This window comes from Musa acuminata, chromosome BXJ3-1 (genome assembly GCF_036884655.1).
Source record: "Musa acuminata AAA Group cultivar baxijiao chromosome BXJ3-1, Cavendish_Baxijiao_AAA, whole genome shotgun sequence".
Taxonomy (NCBI): domain Eukaryota; kingdom Viridiplantae; phylum Streptophyta; class Magnoliopsida; order Zingiberales; family Musaceae; genus Musa; species Musa acuminata.
In genome coordinates, this window is record NC_088349.1 from 13,401,741 (window position 1) to 13,420,331 (window position 18,591).

Genomic DNA, 18,591 nt, shown 5'->3' on the forward strand with positions numbered 1-18,591 from the left:
AGATGGAAAGGTAGAGACCTATAAAGCAAGGCTAGTGGCTAAGGGGTATCGTCAAAGGCAAGGTGTTGACTACGACGAAACTTTCTCACCCGTAGCAATGCTAAAATCCATCAGAATTCTATTGGCTATTGCAGCACACTATGATTATGAGATCTGGCAGATGGATGTGAAAACCGCATTCCTCAACGGGAACCTGGAGGAGGAGGTGTATATGATGCAACCTGAGGGATTCGTGTCCAAGAACTGCCCAGATAAGGTGTGTAGGTTGCTTAGATCCATTTATGGACTAAAGCAAGCTTCCCGAAATTGGAACATAAGATTTGATGAGGCAATCAGATCTTATGACTTCGTTAAGAACGAAGATGAGCCTTGTGTATACAGAAAGGTAAGTGGGAGCGCTATTAGCTTTTTGGTGTTATATGTGGATGACATCCTCATCATTGGGAATGACATAGGAATGCTATCCACAATAAAAGCTTGGTTATCTAGACACTTCTCCATGAAGGACTTAGGAGAAGCATCTTATATCTTGGGGATTAGAATCTATAGAGATAGATCCAAAAGGATGCTTGGCTTGTCCCAGTCCAGGTACATAGAAACTATTGTCAAAAGGTTTGGCATGGAAAATTCCAAAAGAGGTCTCATACCGATGAGACATGGGATATCGCTTTCTACGAGTATGTCCCCAAAGACTCCAGAAGAAAGGGCGAACATGGATATGATACCTTATGCCTCAGCAATAGGGTCTATCATGTATGCAATGCTATGTACTAGGCCTGATATAGCGCATGCTCTGAGTGTCACGAGCAGGTATCAGGCGGATCCAGGCTTGGAGCACTGGAAAGCAGTAAAGTGTATCCTTAAGTACTTGAGAAGGACTAAGGATCTTTTACTAGTATATGGAGGTAATAGCCTTAAGGTTGAAGGCTACACTGACTCAAGTTTTCAGTCTGATGTCGATGATAGCAAGTCGAATTCAGGGTATGTGTACACCTTGAATGGAGGAGCAGTATGCTGGAAGAGTTCCAAGCAAGATACCACTGCTGACTCGACCACAGAGGCGGAGTACATTGCTGCATCAGATGCAGCAAAGGAGGGAGTCTGGGTGAAGAAGTTCATCACAGATTTGGGAGTCGATACAGATAGCGACAAGTCGACTTCCTTATATTGCGACAACTATAGGGTGATTACTCAAATAAGGGAACCCGGGTCTCATCAGAAGTGTTCTGAGGAGGTTCCACCTTATCAGAGAGATCGTGACCCGAGGAGATGTAGCAGTGGAAAGAGTTCCATCCGAAGATAACATTGCAGATCCACTAACAAAGCCATTGTCTCAGATTGTCTTTGAGCGTCATAGGGGTCTGATGGGGATCAGACACATAGGTGATTGGCTTTAGGTCAAGTGGGAGATTGCTAGTCATAAGTGCCCAGCAAGCCAATCACGTGAGTGATGGCACGTGTGACTTGATACAGAATCTTTTTGCTTATTATATTTTGGCATATATCACTTTATAACTATTGCATAAATGCATATATATTGTGATGTCCTTGGATTTGTGCAATGGGAATCGGATCGTGATGAGATCACGATAATGAGATCGATTCACCTTTAAACACATATCCTAAATAATCCCGGTCATAGGTTACTCGAGAGGGACATCGTGATAACCGGATAGACTGGTGTGCTGTATACCCGTCCATATGATGGATGCAGCTGGTCTCATAGCTGCTCGTGTAGGGACACTAGGGATACAGTACAGGTGCTCATTGGAGAATGAGTTCACTGATTGATCCGCTTATGGAATGCTGGATGGTTGATGATGCCTTATTGTCAGACAACGATTCCGTAGTCCTAGTGGTGTATCTGGTTCTTAGACTTGAGACACCAAGGATGTCCTGTATGAGTGCTCCACTCTTTGATACCAGACTTATAGGTTTGGCTGTTCCCAGATCTAGTACAACTGGTCATTGGGAGTGGTAGTCGACCTTACGAGGGCTATTGAGTGTCGATAGAGGATCATCCACTCTCGGTATCATGAGAGGAATATCCCATGTGTTCTTGCTCAGACAAATCCCTGGCCAGGGTCATTCGGGTTGAGAGAGAAAGAGTTCTCCGGGAGAATCCGATTAGAGCGAGACTCGAGTAGAAACCGTATGGGTCTGACAGCACCATGCTCGATATACGGTCTCTGGGATATTAGATGGATGAGGGACTATAGGTACATGGTAACTGAGGACAGACAGGTCCAATGGATTGGATTCCCCTGTATCGTCTGGGGACTACGGCGTAGTGGCCTAGTACTTCCGTAGTCGATGAGTCGAGTGAATTATTACAGAGATAATAATTCACTTAGTTAGAAGGAATTCTGACAGGTATGACTCACGGCCAGCTCGATATTGGGCCTAGAGGGTCACACACATATGGTAGGCATTGCGATGAGTAGAGGTTCGGATATGAGATATCCGACGGAGCCCTTGTCTTATTGGATGCAGATCCAATACCCACTAGGGAAAGGACCCATTAGGGTTTTGACACGGGATCTCTATAAATAGGAGGGATTCACAGCCTCATAGGCTAGAGTCTTTGCTTGCCCTTCCTATTCTCCTCTCCCTCTCCACCTCAGAGTAGGCCTGGAGTTTTGAGGAGCGTCGTCGCAACCCTGCTGTGTGGATCACCGCTAGAGAGGAGGACGCTTGACCTCCTTCACCCTCTCCTAAGGATCTGCAAGGAAACAGGGATATACGATCTCCCTAGGTAACACAATCTCTATACGCAGTTTTGTGTTTTTGCGGATTTTGCGCACCAATCTTCGCACGACGATGAACATCTTTTTGGGAATCGGGGATTTTTGTTTTCTTGTTCTTCCGCTGCGCATATGATGTCGCACCCCCTATGATTTCCCAACAGGTTTTGCCTAAGTTGTGCGGCACCCTTGTATGTCCGTCCGCAAAGGTCAGCCTCCCCGAAGCCTCCCATTGTCCCTTAGGACCACCAAAAGAGAGAACGGGTTAGAGAGAACGCCTCAATCGGGATCCACAAGCAAACATCTCCGAAAAACACTTCATAGACAATGCAAATTACAAATAGACTTTACAAGCTCTGAACAGTGGCACAACAAAGGGTAAAATGGTCCATTACAGACCGAAAATCTCTCGCACGTGTCCACATGACACAACCTTTATTTACAAGCCTAAAGAGGCCACTAACCCAACTAAAATGGGACTATTAAGCCTTCGACTGCCTCTCTATATGCTATACAAGACATGAATATGCCAAAAGACACGGACATATATAAGCATTACATCAAACACCCTGTTTCAAAGTTTGTCCGTGACATTCTCCCCCACTTATTCCTTCGACATCCTCGTTGAAGCCTTTGTCGACACTGCAACTCCTCGCCTTTTGCTGAATCTTCAATCTTCTGCTCCAGCTACAATACGCCTCTTGGCTCCCAACTGCTCTCCGCTGCTGTTTTTGAGTAGTCGAACCTTTGATCCGCCATGCTGCTGCAACTCACCAATGACTCTGACTCTAGTGTGGGGTTGGCTGAGTTGTGTTGATCATTGTTGATTCCTGCGGATCCCCCAAATGAAGGAAAAGACCATCCTTACTGCGCCAGTCTCTTAAATTCCTCATGCTGCTTGAACTGGGTGGATGCTTGTTGGAGCTTTAACGAGCATCGTCTCACAAACTTCTGAAGTTTTGGGTCCTTCCTCCATAAAATTTTGCTCATTGACTCTTCCTTCACTTAGTTGTCACATCCTAATAGGTTCGCATCACTTCCGCTTTCGATTGGCATTTCGTTGGGAAATGAAGCGGACAATCTACTCTCAGTAGCACTGATCACCATTGGTGAGGATTTGACAACTATTGTCTTCCATTATCTTCGAAGGGTCTTTGAACTTTTGCAGAGCTCCTCTGCTGGATAGATAAGAGAATTGGGGTACTCGGTTTCGCCTATTCTCTTAAGAGTTGAGAAGGCAAAGGTTACTTGACTTCACCCGCCTCCTCGAGGTTGTACTTCATGCATCGAGCTGGTTACTGGCCTTCGCCTGCTCTTTGCTCACACTTCTGAAGCACTTGAAGTGTTTGCACTCCTTGCGTTGAGTTAGCTACTGTGATTCACCTTCTCAATGCCATCGAACTTCTAGAATGCAGGAAGTTTTCACCCCAACTTGGAGTAGTTCTCTCATAGGTTTGGTCGCCTCTGGGATTGTACCGTCTTCTCCATCAACCCTGCCGCCTACTCCTCTGAGTAGCAAAGGTACAGCACCGCGTACTACCTGCTTCGTTCCTTGGTTATGTACTCTTACATGACCCGAAGTCCTTCACTTTCGGCTATCTTGATGAGAAGCACATTGACACCGGTCTTACGAAGTTCTTCGGCCTCTGCCCTTCAGCCTTGTCTCGGTACTTGAAGATTGCCTCTGCATTCTCCACCTCCTCGGCCCCTTTCACGACCAAGTGCTCTCCCTCCATGAGAGCAAAGGATCAATGACTTTCACGAAAGTCCCGCCTCTGCGGTACCATGGCGCTGCCATGCCCATGGCCCTACTATCTGTCGCCTCGCATCTGCATCCCTTTTCTTCACGATCAGTAGATATGTCTCCGTGGCACTCCTCTGAGTCCACCTCCATTCTAACTGATCCTTGATTTTGGGTAGCTAAGTCCCTCTGGACTCGTCGTCGCTTCCTTGCCCCTTTCGACCCCCTGCTTCAACACCTCTGTGTTCTCCAAGCAGTCCATTTGGTCGATGGAAAGACAGACTGCAACTCCCATACATGGCCTCTGCCATCACGTTGTAGGGTTTGCACCGATTCTGTTCTCTTTAGCTTCCTTGGTAGCAACGTTCGCTTACTCGGCCTTGTCCTCTGACTTGCCGGGCTCCCTTAAGCGAATATGAGCTCTGGAGCAGTCCAACTCTTCAGCTACTTCGATCATACCTCTGCATGATCAAGTCCCTCCCATGGGACTCACTGGTACTTGCATTCAAACTTTTCCCTTGGTGGAACCCAGCCCCCATATGCTGATGACCAAGGTTTTCATCCGATGCAAAATTCGATGCACGCACGGAAGACCCGCCTCTGCGGTACCATGGCCTTCACTCCTTGAACCCATAGCCCTTCTTGCCATCGTGTTGTTCACCGAAGTGGAGCTTCCAGTAGCTCCCGATCATACCTCCATATGATCTAGTCCCTCCCGGGACTATGTCGTGTGTATCGCATTGCCACGAACTGTTCCACCACGATCCGCTGCACCATGTCGCCTCCTGGTGACATCTCCATTGCATTCTGATCCTTGTGGAATAAACTCGAATTGTGAACCCTCCATGTGTGGCCTCTGCCAATACATCGCAGGGTCTCCTCCACCTTCGATTTTGTTCGCTCATTTGGCAATCGACCTTCATCCACCCACTCTTGGGTCACACCTAGATGAAGCACCGCTCTAGGATAGTCCGTCGCCTAGTAGCTCCCGAAGTCCACCGACTTCACTGTAGTTTGTGCACCATTATCTGGATCCTGGGCCTCTGCCCCTACCAGCACAATCTCCGCTGCGCACCGCTTCATGCCTAGCAACTTGAATGGCAACACTATGGCATATTCTTCAAGAGTACCCGCCTCTACGTCCTCTTGCCCCGTGCTAAGGCCTTCTGAACCCAACTTCGCCTCCGCAAATTGAGTCACCTTAGTTCCTCCATCAAATGCTTTCCCGAGATAAGGTGCATGTGCCCAGAAGCTCCCTTCGTCTTTAGCACCATGCAAGATGAGTCTGCTCTGTCAGAATGAGGGACCCATGGAACAACATGATCCTACTCTTGCCTCTGCAAGAGTTCATGTCCTTGACCTCTGTCTAAGGAAAGCACTGTGCCTCTGCTCTACGTTCCAACTTCTATGCTGGCTCCCTTTATACGGCTTGAGTACTTCGCCAAGTTACACCCAAGTTGCTCCGCTCCTCGTTCTTATATTGAGTCGATGGTGGCCCTCGCGCCCACCATTCCACGGGTCAGCTCTCCCTTGAGTCTGATCTCCATATCGACTCCAAGTGTGCCTTCATTTGTGTTGCTTTGGGTCGCTCCCCCACTTGATCTCGCAATGCATCCACCAATGCATTCTCTCAAGCAAGATCATGCGACGACTCCTCGCCGCTTGCTCAGTCCATCGAGCTTCATGGAGTTGTTGTTTGTTGAGGTACTCCTCCTCAACATGTGAGGTCCGTCTCATATGATTCTCCCTCTGGAGAGCCGGGACTTATCCCTCCTGGATAACTATCCTGTTGGAGCAATATCTCTCTTCGTTTCGGAGACCACCATCCCCTTGGACTACTCCGATCTGTTGAACAAACTGTGCATTGTTCTGCCTCCTGCAAACGCACTTGCTAGATTGCGACTCCCCGTCAATACAGTCCCCACTGCACCCCTCAAGGCCTAGCAACATGCTGAACTCGTTGCACACTTCAGCCTCCTACGGACTTATCCTTCGCATGCCGAAGAGAAAGTTTCAATGCTCCATGGCGCCGAGTTTCGATCGCCTTGGGATGGCCACGAACATTCCATCGTCCGCATACAAGCCCATGCATGAGTACCAAATTCTTCGAGTTAGCAATTCCCCTCACCTCTATGAGCTTTGCATAACTCTTTTGGTCGTTGAGCAACTCATTCCATCTTGCATGGTCTCATTCTTGCCAAGCGCCTCGCTTGCCTAGAGCACCATCAAGTATAATTGTCAACGTTGAGCCGTAGCTCAAACTCAGCCATCCCAACCTTTGTGCACTCCACATTCTTCCAAGCTTGCCTGTTCTCATGGTGCCTCTTGCGCGAAGGGTTGGCCATTTCTTTGAATGCCAATATCAGATGCCCACTCCTTTGAGCGACTCCTTTTCCCTACATCTCCATGCCCGTTTTCTCCCAAACGGTCGCGCGTGTGCTGACTGCCCACAATGTAGCCCCGCTAGGTCCCCCACGTTTGCATGCCAAGTGTTTCTATGAGTGCTTGTCCCACTCTGATACCATCTGTCACGGACTTAGCTGGTTTTGCCTAAGTCGTGCGGCACCCTTGCGTGTCCGTCCGCAAAGGTCAGCCTCCCCGAAGCCTCCCATTGTCCCTTAGGACCACCAAAAGAGAGAACGGGTTAGAGAGAACGCCTCAATCGGGATCCACAAGCAAACATCTCCGAAAAACACTTCATAGACAATGCAAATTACAAACAGACTTTACAAGCTCTGAACAGTGGCACAACAAAGGGTAAAATGGTCCATTATAGACCAAAAATCTCTCGCACGTGTCCACATGACACAACCTTTATTTACAAGCCTAAAGAGGCCACCAACCCAACTAAAATGGGACTATTAAGCCTTCGGCTGCCCCTTTATATGTTGTACAAGGCATGAACATGCCAAAAGACACGGACATACATAAGCATTACATCAAACACCCTGTTTCGAAGTTTGTCCGTGACAATATGGTATTATTGTTGTATTGCCACCAACCACAACAGATGGATCCTCCACTATGAGATAGGATTTCTGATATGGAAAATCCTATCTCATTCGCCGTAGAAGTAGACACCTAAGTAGGACTTTGAGTCATCAACTCCTCGACGATGCCATGTCATGAGCATGCCCGAATCTGCCTCACATTAATGGCTAGTAGTATGACACGGTCTTAATAATCGTTCCTGTTAGATGAAGGACGAGAAGACCATTCCCTGGTTATACAAAAAGAAGGGAGTTTGACCACAGGGCGATAGTCGCGATAATTCTTCGAGCGCATCACATCGACAAGTCGCTCGCCTTAACTCCCTCGCCTCACTAGGATTAGAGGACAAGAGGATATAGAAAGATTTTTGCTATCATGATCTGTCAATTAACCTGATCTTATCTTCGATCAACCAATACGAAGATCAGTCAACCTAACCAAGTGCCTAGGTATAATTAAAAGCCACTTATAGCTTACGCTGAAGAAGGGGGGCTCTCCACTCATTTCATTATATAGCTTATACCGTTCTCTCTCTCTCTCTCTCTCGTCGCCCCTCGCCCCCCCTCTCTATCTTGTGTTGACTTAAGCATCGAAATGATCAAGTCGAGAAGCCCCCAGCATATATCTGTTGTGTAGGACCACTAGTGGGCAGGAGATAACTAATAGTCAGGAGATGATCTCGTAGCAAGGAAGACCCCCATTCCTCTATTTAGCTCGTCGTGTCAATACCCCACATTAGTAAGGAGACATCAAGATGCATCTACACGGGAACCAATCGAGTCGACTCACCAATCGATGGTATATATAACATATTAGTTCCAAACAAATCTTCTAGTTAGACTAATTAATAAGTTTAATACCAAATCTACCGATCAATCCATAGTAAAAAAGAAAGTTATCTACTTCACACAAAAGTCTTAAAATACAAAAATTACAGTATAATCCTTTCTCATATAGTAGTAACAAATTATTATTATTTGACTTGGTAATCTTTGACTAGAGTTCTACATATGTAAGCACTTAAAGACTTTGATGAATCTATACATATAGATATCATATATTTATAAGTATAAAATAATAAATTAAATTAAAATATTTTTATCTCTAAAATTTTATCTAATCAATTTATTTAAAGATAAAAAATTTAAAATTTTATCTAATCAATTTATTTAAATAATAATTTAAATCTTGACACACATCACTGCACGTTCACCCAATTAACAGGAAAAGGTGTTCATCCGATGACAGAGGAAGCTAAGGAGGCAGAAATGACATTGTTTGGTTTATGTGGACGACATGTTATATCTATAAAAATCCAACATGATCCGTCCTCTGGACGCTTCTCTTTCACCTTCACATCACAGTTTACTTCATCCTCGCAGTTCTACCGAGAACACGAATGATCCCTCGTGAGAAACTCCCAGTACAGGAGCAGTGTCCTCTGATTCCTCTTAGATCGCATGATAAGCTTTAGCATCATACTGGCTGTGGCAAACATGGACTCACAAGTCCACATCACGCTTGTAGATCTGACTTGAATCTAAGTTAGGCCTGTTTCCCTCCGGCAGCAAGTTTGCTACATTCCGATAACGACGACGACAAGAAGCCGTAATGTAATGTCCTAACAATATGCATATAGTCGGAACAGCAAACGGTCCTGCTCTTGCCAGTTAACTGAGAACAGCAAACCATGCATGAACACAGCAGACCCATTGCTTTCGTGCTCCCTATCGCAGCAGCTATTTATATACCCGGCATCGGAGAGCATGTTCAAGGCAGGCGTGGCCAAGGCCAAGTTCATGGGGAGCAGCAACGGCGCCCTCAAGCGCGCGGCCAAGGTGCTGCAGCGGAGCTTGTCTTGCTCCAGGAGCGATCACCTCGGCAGCAGCCTACCGGGTCGAAGCCTGGAACTGCAGGAGGCCGATGCGGCGGCGGTGCCGCAGGACGTGAAGGAGGGCCAGTTTGCGGTGGTGGCGGTGTGGGACGAGCAGCGCCGGAGGTTCGTGGTCTCACTGCGCTGCCTCTCCAACCCGGTGTTCCTGAGGCTGTTGGAGCTGGCGGAGGAGGAGTTCGGCTTCCGGCATGAGGGCGCCATCGCCATCCCCTGCCGGCCCAGCGAGTTAGAGAGAATTATTAGAGAGCTACCACGGTGACTGTGACTGAATCTGTACGAGAACCGTAGCCATCCATCTTCCATGGCTCGGAACTTCAAATAGCCATGCCAATTACTGTAATCGATGTGAATCCTCCATGATTTTTTTGTGACGATGAATAACTGGTTCAAACATATCAGCGGAAAAGTCAAACAGAACGGGCAACGCTGTATATGAAGTCAGCGGTAGACGTCGAATCAGTCAACCAAGGGGGAATCTGTGTAGTTAGTCAACGATTGTGGGCTTAAGGCGATGTTGATTTTTGTGGGTTTTATACCAAATTAGCCATAATGATTGTCATAAACATGATACTAATGTTCGATAATAAGATGAAGAAAAGTATTGTGGTTGGAATGCATCAAAATAGTCAGCCATGGAGATGTAGCAGCCGCTCCGCCCACCATTTGCGTCAATAGTTTTCTGCGGTTCTACTTGGCTCTTGCTCCATCTCGAGATCCTCTTCTATTGTCGAACATGGGGCCGACAGCAGCACAGGAGAAGGAGGAGGAGGAGGAGAAAGAGACGGAGATGAGCGGCGGAGCCGGGGGCGCGGTGGCGGAAACCCTGCTACAGGTGGTGGCGGAGGTGTCCGCTCTGCCGGAGAGTCGCGGGCCGCTGCGGCAGATGTGCTGCGACCTCGCGCGGCGGGTTAAGCTCCTCGCCCCGCTTTTTGACGAGCTGAGGGACGACGCCGTCTCTCTCGGGCCGGCCGAGCTCCGCGGCCTCGAGTCGCTCTACGCCGCCCTCGTTGGGGCCAAGGAGACCCTCCGATCCGTGAACGATGGGAGCAGGCTGTATCAGGTGACCGCAATCGCCTCCAAACCCCAATTGCCAGTGTGTTGAATTTGTTGTAATTGTGTGGTACTCAGAAAGGTTTATCCCCAATTATGATATCAATGGATGAAATCTAACCTCTTTTGATTTGTAGACATAAATTATTCCTTTTTTTCTCAACTTCTTTTAAAAACATTTATATGTTAAGAGAATATTTGTGTCTCGGAGATGACTAACTATTGAAAGAGAGTCGGGAAAGATATATTGGGTTTGACCTACGGCTTAGTAAGCTTAAGCCTTTTGGGTTGAATTGGGTATTCAATCTCATTTATGTTAATCTTCACCATATTGGCTCAAACTTATAGATCTTAACATTATCAACATCACACTTTAATCCCCTTGATTTGTCGTCGACAGGTTTTGCGGCCACAAAAATTTCAACGGCTCTTCCTTAAGGCAACTGAATCTATTGAGGAGGCACTCGGTGAGATTAGCTTGGACAAGCTTAATGTATCTGATGAAGTTAAAGAGCAGGTAAGATGAACAACCACTTACTTGATCCTTTCGGGCAAACATAAAATCCTGGATTTTGTTAATCGACTTGCTTATGCGGTCATATATTAGGACATCCATCTTATAAGCATTAAGCTTAAGTGCATGTTATCAATTTGACATAGCAATATGTATTTTTCTCCAGTTAGTAGTTAATCAAGCTGTTGGTCATAGAGTTGATGTTTCGGTCAATGATGGATGCTAACTGGCAAAATCTAAGTTTCATGCTGACTGCTACTTGGATTTCCTTCCCCTCGTTGCTAATACAATTCATTAAATTGAATCTTCTCTTTCTCTTTAAATGTCCTTCCACATAAACTACCAAAAAATTGTTATATTGGTGTTAAATCTTACAAGCACTATGTTTAAGTCATCTTGATTATGGTGACTTAGACACTAATTGGTTTTGGTATCATTTTTACCAGGATCACTATGCTCTGATGGAACTATGATATCAGTTTAGCATCTCAATTCCGATATGTTTGCATCTTAAATCACTTTGGTACATGATATGATTCATAAAAAGTGTTTTTCCTTGTAAGTGTTGATAGGTTTTATGAATTATTACTGAAAATAGAATTCATGATGGAAATCCTCACTCTAGAATTCTTTGAAGAGAAACACAAAACAACAAGAAAACTAAAAAGGGCGGCCCACATGCACGAGGCTCCACTAACGGAAAAATATAGTCAAAACAACAAAAATGCCAAACGACAAACAAATTATATCTACAAAAGACTTTGTTAAGTGTATCGAACACAAGACACTTAAAAAGTTAAGGACATTGGTGCATGTTGCTTGTGTAGGTCAGTTGGCCTCTTCTATCACTTTTCCTTTCCCATCTTCTATGAAAAAGGCACATCACATTCCAATTGATGAAAAGCCTTATAAATTGAGTATTATTGTTCTCTGTCTCTGAAAATTCATTCATTAATGTGCATGGATAAGAACTAATTACTTAACATTTGCAGATTGAGCTATTGCATGCTCAGCTTCATAGAGCTAAAGAAAGTATGGACTTACGTGATTTACAACTTAGCAGAGATTTAAATAGAGCATTAAATGAAGGTCACTGTGATCCTACCATCCTCAAGAGAATATCCGAGAAGCTTCAACTCAAAAATAAGAATGACATTATGAAGGAGTCAGTTGCTCTGCACAAAATGGTAATTTCAAGTGTTGGGGAGCCTGATGTCTCTGTGGAGGAAATGTCGTCACTTCTGAAGAAGCTTAAAGATTGTTCACTCTTGGAGGATCCAACTTCTGCCAGCATTGAAAGGAAAACTAGCTTTGCAAAGCATAGATCTCCGGTGATCCCAGATGATTTCCGGTGTCCACTTTCTCTTGAGCTGATGAAGGATCCCGTCATCGTCTCCACAGGACAAGTAATCAGGAATAAACTTGGACTCTGTTTTAACCTTTTCTGATAACCTAGTAATGTGATTATTTGTGCAGACATATGAAAGATCTTACATCCAGAAGTGGCTCGACAGTGGACACAAGACCTGCCCCAAGACGCAACAATACCTATCCCACACTGCTGTCACCCCAAATTTCGTTTTGAAGAGCTTAATTGCACAATGGTGTGATGCCAATGGCATCGAACTGCCCAAAACGCAAGGTGGTCACCAAGATAGGAAGCCAGCAAACAATTCTGATATTAGTCGTGATGGGATCAACATACTACTGCAGAAGTTGGCAAATGGAAACCAAGAAGCGCAAAGAGCAGCTGCTGGCGAACTCCGATTACTAGCAAAGAGAAATGCGGACAATAGAATATCTATCGCTGAAGCAGGTGCAATCCCCTTACTCAAACAACTCCTTTCATCTCCAGATCCAAGAACACAAGAGCATGCAGTTACAGCACTTCTTAACCTTTCAATAAATAGCGATAACAAGGGTATCATTGTAAAAGAGAAGGCAATACCCGAGATAGTAAATGTGCTTGAAAGCGAGAGTATGGAAGCAAGGGAGAATGCTGCCGCTACTCTTTTTAGTTTGTCAACTGTAGATCAAAACAAAGCCCTCATAGGGGAAGCTGGGGCTATACCTGCACTTATCAGTCTGCTGTGCCAAGGCAGTCCAAGAGGCAAGAAAGACGCGGCCACTGCGATATTTAATCTCTGCCTTTATCCTGGTAACAAGGTTGTCGCACTGCAAGCCGGTATCGTGGTACACTTGATGACGATGCTGGACGATCCTGGTGCTAGTCTGGTCGATGAAGCACTAGCCGTACTGGCAATTCTTGCAAGTATTCAAGAAGGCAAGGTGGCGATCGCACATTCAGACCCTACTCCAGTTTTGCTAAAGCTAATGAAGACCGGATCAGCGCAGGTTCGCGAGAACGCTGCCGCGCTGTTGTTTTCATTGTGCAGTGGTGTTGAAGAGAACCTTGAGGCTGCAAAGGAGGGGGGAGCAGAAGAGGTGTTAAAAGAGCTTGTTGAGACTGGCACAGAAAGGGCCAAGAGGAAAGCTGGGAGCCTCCTAGGGCTCATGTGCCAGGCTGCAGAGGCTTCTGTCAGTGATTCTACCAAAACCTAGAACTGCTTGTTTTGGAATCATGTAAACAGTTGTTGCTCTTTGGGATCTTGCAATGACCAATGAAGAACTTGTTATTCTACCAAGTTAGTCTCAGTCTCAAAAATAGCACATGTATCGAAAGCATCACAACATATATGAGAAACAAATATTGTCTTAAATGTGAAAGATAAGTACAACTTATCTGCTTGTTGGTGACAAAATGGAGCTTTGCCAGTTTACCCTCCAACCTATTTAGATTCTTTGCATTCTACTTGGCCAGCTTGCTTGTTATTCACTTTGGAGAGACAATAAACCTCTTCTTCCATCAACTCCCCCCACCATGCGAGCTCTGCAATGAGAGAAGAACAGAAAAAATAGAAAAAGAACAAAGAGAGCAGAGAGAATGGTTGCTATGGTTGCTATGTTGTTCCATACTGATTCATTTTTACTGATGGAAGAACATAGCTAAGTCCTTAAGTTGTTGCCCACCTCAAGGTTGAATTCATTTATTACTGGTCGACCCTTTATTTTTATCTTCAACATGGCTTTGAGAAAAAGAGAAGAGATTGCATATAGTTCTTATAGTTAATGTGCATCATTTGATCATTAATTAATCTATTAATTAAAATTTTAGTTAGCATCAAAATACTTTTAAAAAACATATAAAGTATTCATAAGGTAGAAAAATGCATGTATCTTATATCTCATATAATCATTTTAGTTCTTGCAAAAGATAACGTTGGGTTTATCCAATTACACCTCTTGAGGGTCAAGCAGTTTAAGTGCTAAGTTTTTTAGCTCAATCGATTCAAAATAAAGGCATATATTGATAGAAGATAAGATTTCTCCAACTATACGAAGAAATCCTTTATTATGTTGAGGGAAACCCTTTCTCTTAATCTGTATAAATAGGAGATGGATATGTTAATGTATTTAAGCTTTTTCACTTCTTCAATAAAACTTTTTCAATAAAGCTTCTTTAATAATTGTTCTTATCTTCTATTATTTTCATCATATATGAAGAGGTGATGATGAATGATAGTTTTATTGACATGTCCTAACAATGTCTAATAGATATTGATTAGACTTGATATTTGATATTTGAGTTATCCATATTACAAACAAGAGACATGCCTTCACTTGATAACTCATTTTAGATGTTTCGAATATTTTCTAATCGTAAGACGATGCATCACACTCAAAAAGGGATATGTTTTAGATTTTTTTTATTATAAGTTAATAGACATCATGATTAAGAGGGATGTTTTGGCTTTGTTGATTGTTTCAAGAGTTTTTGATACTTTCTTGTTGTAGGCAGATGTATTATTGGTAAGAGAAATGCTTTGGTTTTGTGAGTAATATTGGTGTTTTTAATTTGTTTTTTCTTAAGCAAATATATTATGTATAAACAAGATACTTTAATCATGTTGGATATATTATATACTCTAATGGCGCTTTAGCATGATTGGTTACGATGAACATTTTGAATTTTTTTGTCCTGATTAAATGGATCATGCACAAAAGGATACTTTAAATACAATAGGTGTTATAGACACAAACATATCTTATATGCATATTTGTGCTATTCATTTATCATAAGTCATTATATAATATGATGGTAAAAATATCACACTCTATATGGTGATTATTTTTTTCAAGTATTAAGGTTCATTTAAAATAACAAGTTTCACAACTTTTCATTTTCTAAGATAAAGATTTAGGTTTAAATTGGCTAATCAGGTTGGGTTTAAACTTAGCAAAACCTTTTTTTTTTCACCAATTTTTTTAATTTTTGAAAAGGATTAATCGATCGGACGATCAATTTTTGGACAAAGCACTATCAAAACTCGGCTTGTCGCACTTGGCTTAACCTATTGTTTGTTAGGCTCGAGTTTGATTAGTCTCAATCGATTTAGTTAAGTGATTCCATGATTTCATGAATTTTTTTTAAGATTAAAAAAATTATATCTTATTTTAATTCATTCTTGTAAAACATTAGGTCGTAAATTTGTAAGTAGTTTAAAAGAACAAATTCACTTGAATGCTTTCATAATAAAGACATAAATGGAGAGGCTGATATACAATGTCAATTTAATAACTACTAATTTAATAAAAAAAGTATTTATTTTAGATATAATGCTAATATAACAAATCCATTCGGCTTTTTATTATCTTCAGTAGATAACACAAATGTCTTTAACAGACGTTGATTATGATGTCTTGATTGATAAAAAATAATAGTCATATCATTATTATATATTTATTATATTACATTTATATAATGTGACACAAAATAGGATTTGATAAAGCTTCCTAATGTCAAATATACTGATTTACAATAATTGATATTAATATTTATCATTTATAATCAAACGGAAGACTCCGCGTACATCCTTTCCTCTGCGATGTCCAATCAGCCTTATAAATAAGAGAGGGAGAGAAACCCAAATGCATTAGGTGATCATCTTTTGTGGATCCGGTAATGTTATATTTTTTTTTTTTCGCTTTCTTAATCTTTTCTACTCAGATCTGAGTTTCTTACTACCAAAACATCATTGAAAGGATTTCTCATATATCTAATAATAATATCTCATAGGCTTTCAAAAGCATATGCTACTTTGATTTGACTATTTACTCGAATGTTATGAGAGAGATCTATAAATAAGCATAGAAAAGGAGCTAAAATATTTGTCTAAATCATCAACATATATATAAATTTAATTCTTCGTTGACCTTCATGGAACAAGTCAATTCATGCAAGTGCTTGAGATTGAGTAGAAATATGGATATTTATATCTTTTTTTTTTGCTCTATTTTTCTAATGTGATATAGATATTTGAGTTTTTTTTCACCCGTTTTATTGTTCATTAAAAGGACCTATTAAATACAAAAAATAAAAAAAATGCATGTCAATTCATCTTGCTTTGTGACCGACCATTCTTCTTCTGCAATCATTTCCACTCTTCTGATAATATTGCCTTCCTCTTTTTCTTTCATAGTGTCACTTGCTGCACCTTAAACCAGAAAAATGACAAGCATCACCACCTTTAAGCTAGAAGGATGGGGGGATCTACATATTGATATTCTTATGGAGGTATTCAAAGAACTAAATCCGATGGATCGATGTACTGTAGCTCGAGTTGCCCAATCATGGCAAATGGCTGCTTTACATTCATCACTTTGGAGAATGGTGGATCTCCAGGTTCTACAGTCGAACTTCGTAAGGGTGGATACAGGGCTTAGGTTGCCACAAGCTCTGAGGACTGTCGTGGCTTGTGGTCGAGCAAACGTAAGATGCATCATATTCCATCCCAGCTTGCATATGAACGATGAGCAGTTGAACCTCATTGCTCGAGGGTAATTGGTCCATTTGTTTCTTCTTCTTCTTCTCTTCTTCTTCTTCTTCTTCTTCTATGTATATATACTCTTTGTTGGTTTGTATAGGTGTCCTCGTCTTAAAAGGCTCGTCCTGCCCTGTATGGAACACATCAGCAAAGCTGCAATATGCAATGCCATAAAGAACTGGAGAGGATTGAAATCGATTACCGTGCCTGACATGGCTTCTCCCCTGCACACCATCCAGACGATAAATAGGTCCTGCAAGAGATTGACTGAGCTAAAGGTCATGGGTTCCCTCCACGGTGAATTCGCGTCAGCCATCTCAATGTACCTCCGTTTGAAGGTCTTGAGCTTGCGGTGTTGCACCGTGTCCGCAGCAAGTATAATGTTAATATGCATGTGCATGAAGCATCTTGAGGTGTGCAATCTATCCCATTCCCTGGTGTATCTCAACGAGGGATGGGAAGCCATGCCACTAAAGAAATGGATGGATAACATCGTAGGCGAATTACTGGTGGAGAAGGTCGAGCAAAATTCAAGTTTGAGAAGCTTCATATACTGTCAAGACTACGAATCATGCAGTGCGTGCAGGAGGATGATGAGCGGTGAAATGAGGCTCCAGAAAGAGTGGCGGCGGGATGAGGTGAATAGTTTCGACTTGGATGAAGATGACGGTGATGTTGATGCTATTGTAACAAGAGACGACCGCAAGAAAGTACGGTAAGGAGCGACGATGAGCTCTTGTTTGACGGTGCCGACGGCAACACGTCGGACATTCTTGCTTAAGTAGTGCCAATTTGCATCTACTTCGTCTCGTTTCGACCAATCTCTTAATCGTGGTTAGGTCGGATTTAGTGAATGTGCAGAAATGTGTCTTTGTTGGGTAAAATTGTATTTTAAAAATTTATCGAATATTATTTGACAATTTTACCATTCTAATAATTTTTTATTTATTCAAAAGTGAATAAATATTTTCCATTTAAATTAATAAAATAAATGAATGTATGTATGTAATCTTATAAAAAAAATTATAAGCCAGATATACAATAAATAAAAAATATTAAATAATCTTTAAAAATAAATAAGTAAATTTTCACTTTATAGAAGACATAAATCATTTTAATTTCTCATTAAATCTTGTTATTGTATTAAGATATATTAAGAAAAATAATTGCCAAATCAACATTAATTTTTCTTTAGGGAAGAAATTAAAAGATATCTTAGGAAAAGTAACCTATAAAATTAAAGAATAGAGTTGGTGCCATTCTGGATATTAGTAATACGATAAGATTGATGATGTTATAAGATATTTTAAAAAATTAAAATAAATTCATTAGCATCCCACAAATATTGAAATGGTAATACTACTCTACTGATAAGGCGTATTTCGGATCTCGACCACGTCATGATCCACGTCACGATCCACCTCTAGCGTCAACATGAACACGGGCCCTCAACACAAGGACCGCCTTCCTCTCGCATCAAGCTGAAGCCCATACAGGGAGGCGACCTCTCAACAAGTTTCGTTCTGGAAAACTTGGGACGACGCCACATGGCATCGTTTCGTGTATACCGAGGGACGATCGCATGAAGGTACATACTCGCCACTTGGGGGGTCGGCTGTCATGCCAAATCCGCATACGACCGACCCTCGGACACCGGTATAAAAGCCCCTGACTGGCATCTGCCTAGGGGGAAGAAAAAAGACTACTGATTTGATCTACGAGGGGCCCAAGTCAGGAATCCCTAGACCCGGGCTTATGTCCAGGGATGCGGC

The 18,591-nt window shown here is 42.7% G+C and overlaps 3 protein-coding genes across 3 annotated transcripts; all 3 read left to right on the top strand.

The window, feature by feature from the left end:
- The first annotated feature begins 9,170 nt into the window (after window positions 1-9,170).
- On the top strand, window positions 9,171-9,629 carry LOC103997808 (auxin-induced protein 6B-like). Its single transcript, XM_009419136.3, has one exon. It carries the CDS (start codon window positions 9,171-9,173, stop codon window positions 9,627-9,629), a length of 459 nt encoding a protein of 152 aa, XP_009417411.3.
- Window positions 9,630-9,981: 352 nt separating this feature from the next.
- On the top strand, window positions 9,982-13,579 carry LOC135629647 (U-box domain-containing protein 12-like). Its single transcript, XM_065137339.1, has 4 exons — window positions 9,982-10,430; window positions 10,821-10,937; window positions 11,927-12,340; window positions 12,411-13,579. The coding sequence occupies exons 1-4, from the start codon at window positions 10,104-10,106 to the stop codon at window positions 13,494-13,496; spliced, it is 1,944 nt and encodes a 647-aa protein (XP_064993411.1). The 5' UTR covers window positions 9,982-10,103; the 3' UTR covers window positions 13,497-13,579.
- A 3,053-nt stretch (window positions 13,580-16,632) lies between these two features.
- Window positions 16,633-17,538, top strand: LOC135629193 (F-box/LRR-repeat protein At3g48880-like). The gene is made up of 2 exons (XM_065136383.1): window positions 16,633-16,832; window positions 16,920-17,538. The coding sequence occupies exons 1-2, from the start codon at window positions 16,633-16,635 to the stop codon at window positions 17,536-17,538; spliced, it is 819 nt and encodes a 272-aa protein (XP_064992455.1).
- Window positions 17,539-18,591: the final 1,053 nt, after the last annotated feature.

Bases quoted from the DNA above. Each gene is read 5' to 3' on its own strand.
- LOC135629193 (XM_065136383.1), top strand. From the start codon at position 16,633: ATGGCTGCTTTACATTCATCACTTTGGAGAATGGTGGATCTCCAGGTT. The intron at 16,833-16,919 runs GTAATTGGTCCA...TGGTTTGTATAG, and splicing joins TTGAACCTCATTGCTCGAGG to GTGTCCTCGTCTTAAAAGGC.
- LOC103997808 (XM_009419136.3), top strand. From the start codon at position 9,171: ATGAACACAGCAGACCCATTGCTTTCGTGCTCCCTATCGCAGCAGCTA.
- LOC135629647 (XM_065137339.1), top strand. From the start codon at position 10,104: ATGGGGCCGACAGCAGCACAGGAGAAGGAGGAGGAGGAGGAGAAAGAG. The intron at 10,431-10,820 runs GTGACCGCAATC...TGTCGTCGACAG, and splicing joins ATGGGAGCAGGCTGTATCAG to GTTTTGCGGCCACAAAAATT. The intron at 12,341-12,410 runs GTAATCAGGAAT...TTATTTGTGCAG, and splicing joins TCATCGTCTCCACAGGACAA to ACATATGAAAGATCTTACAT.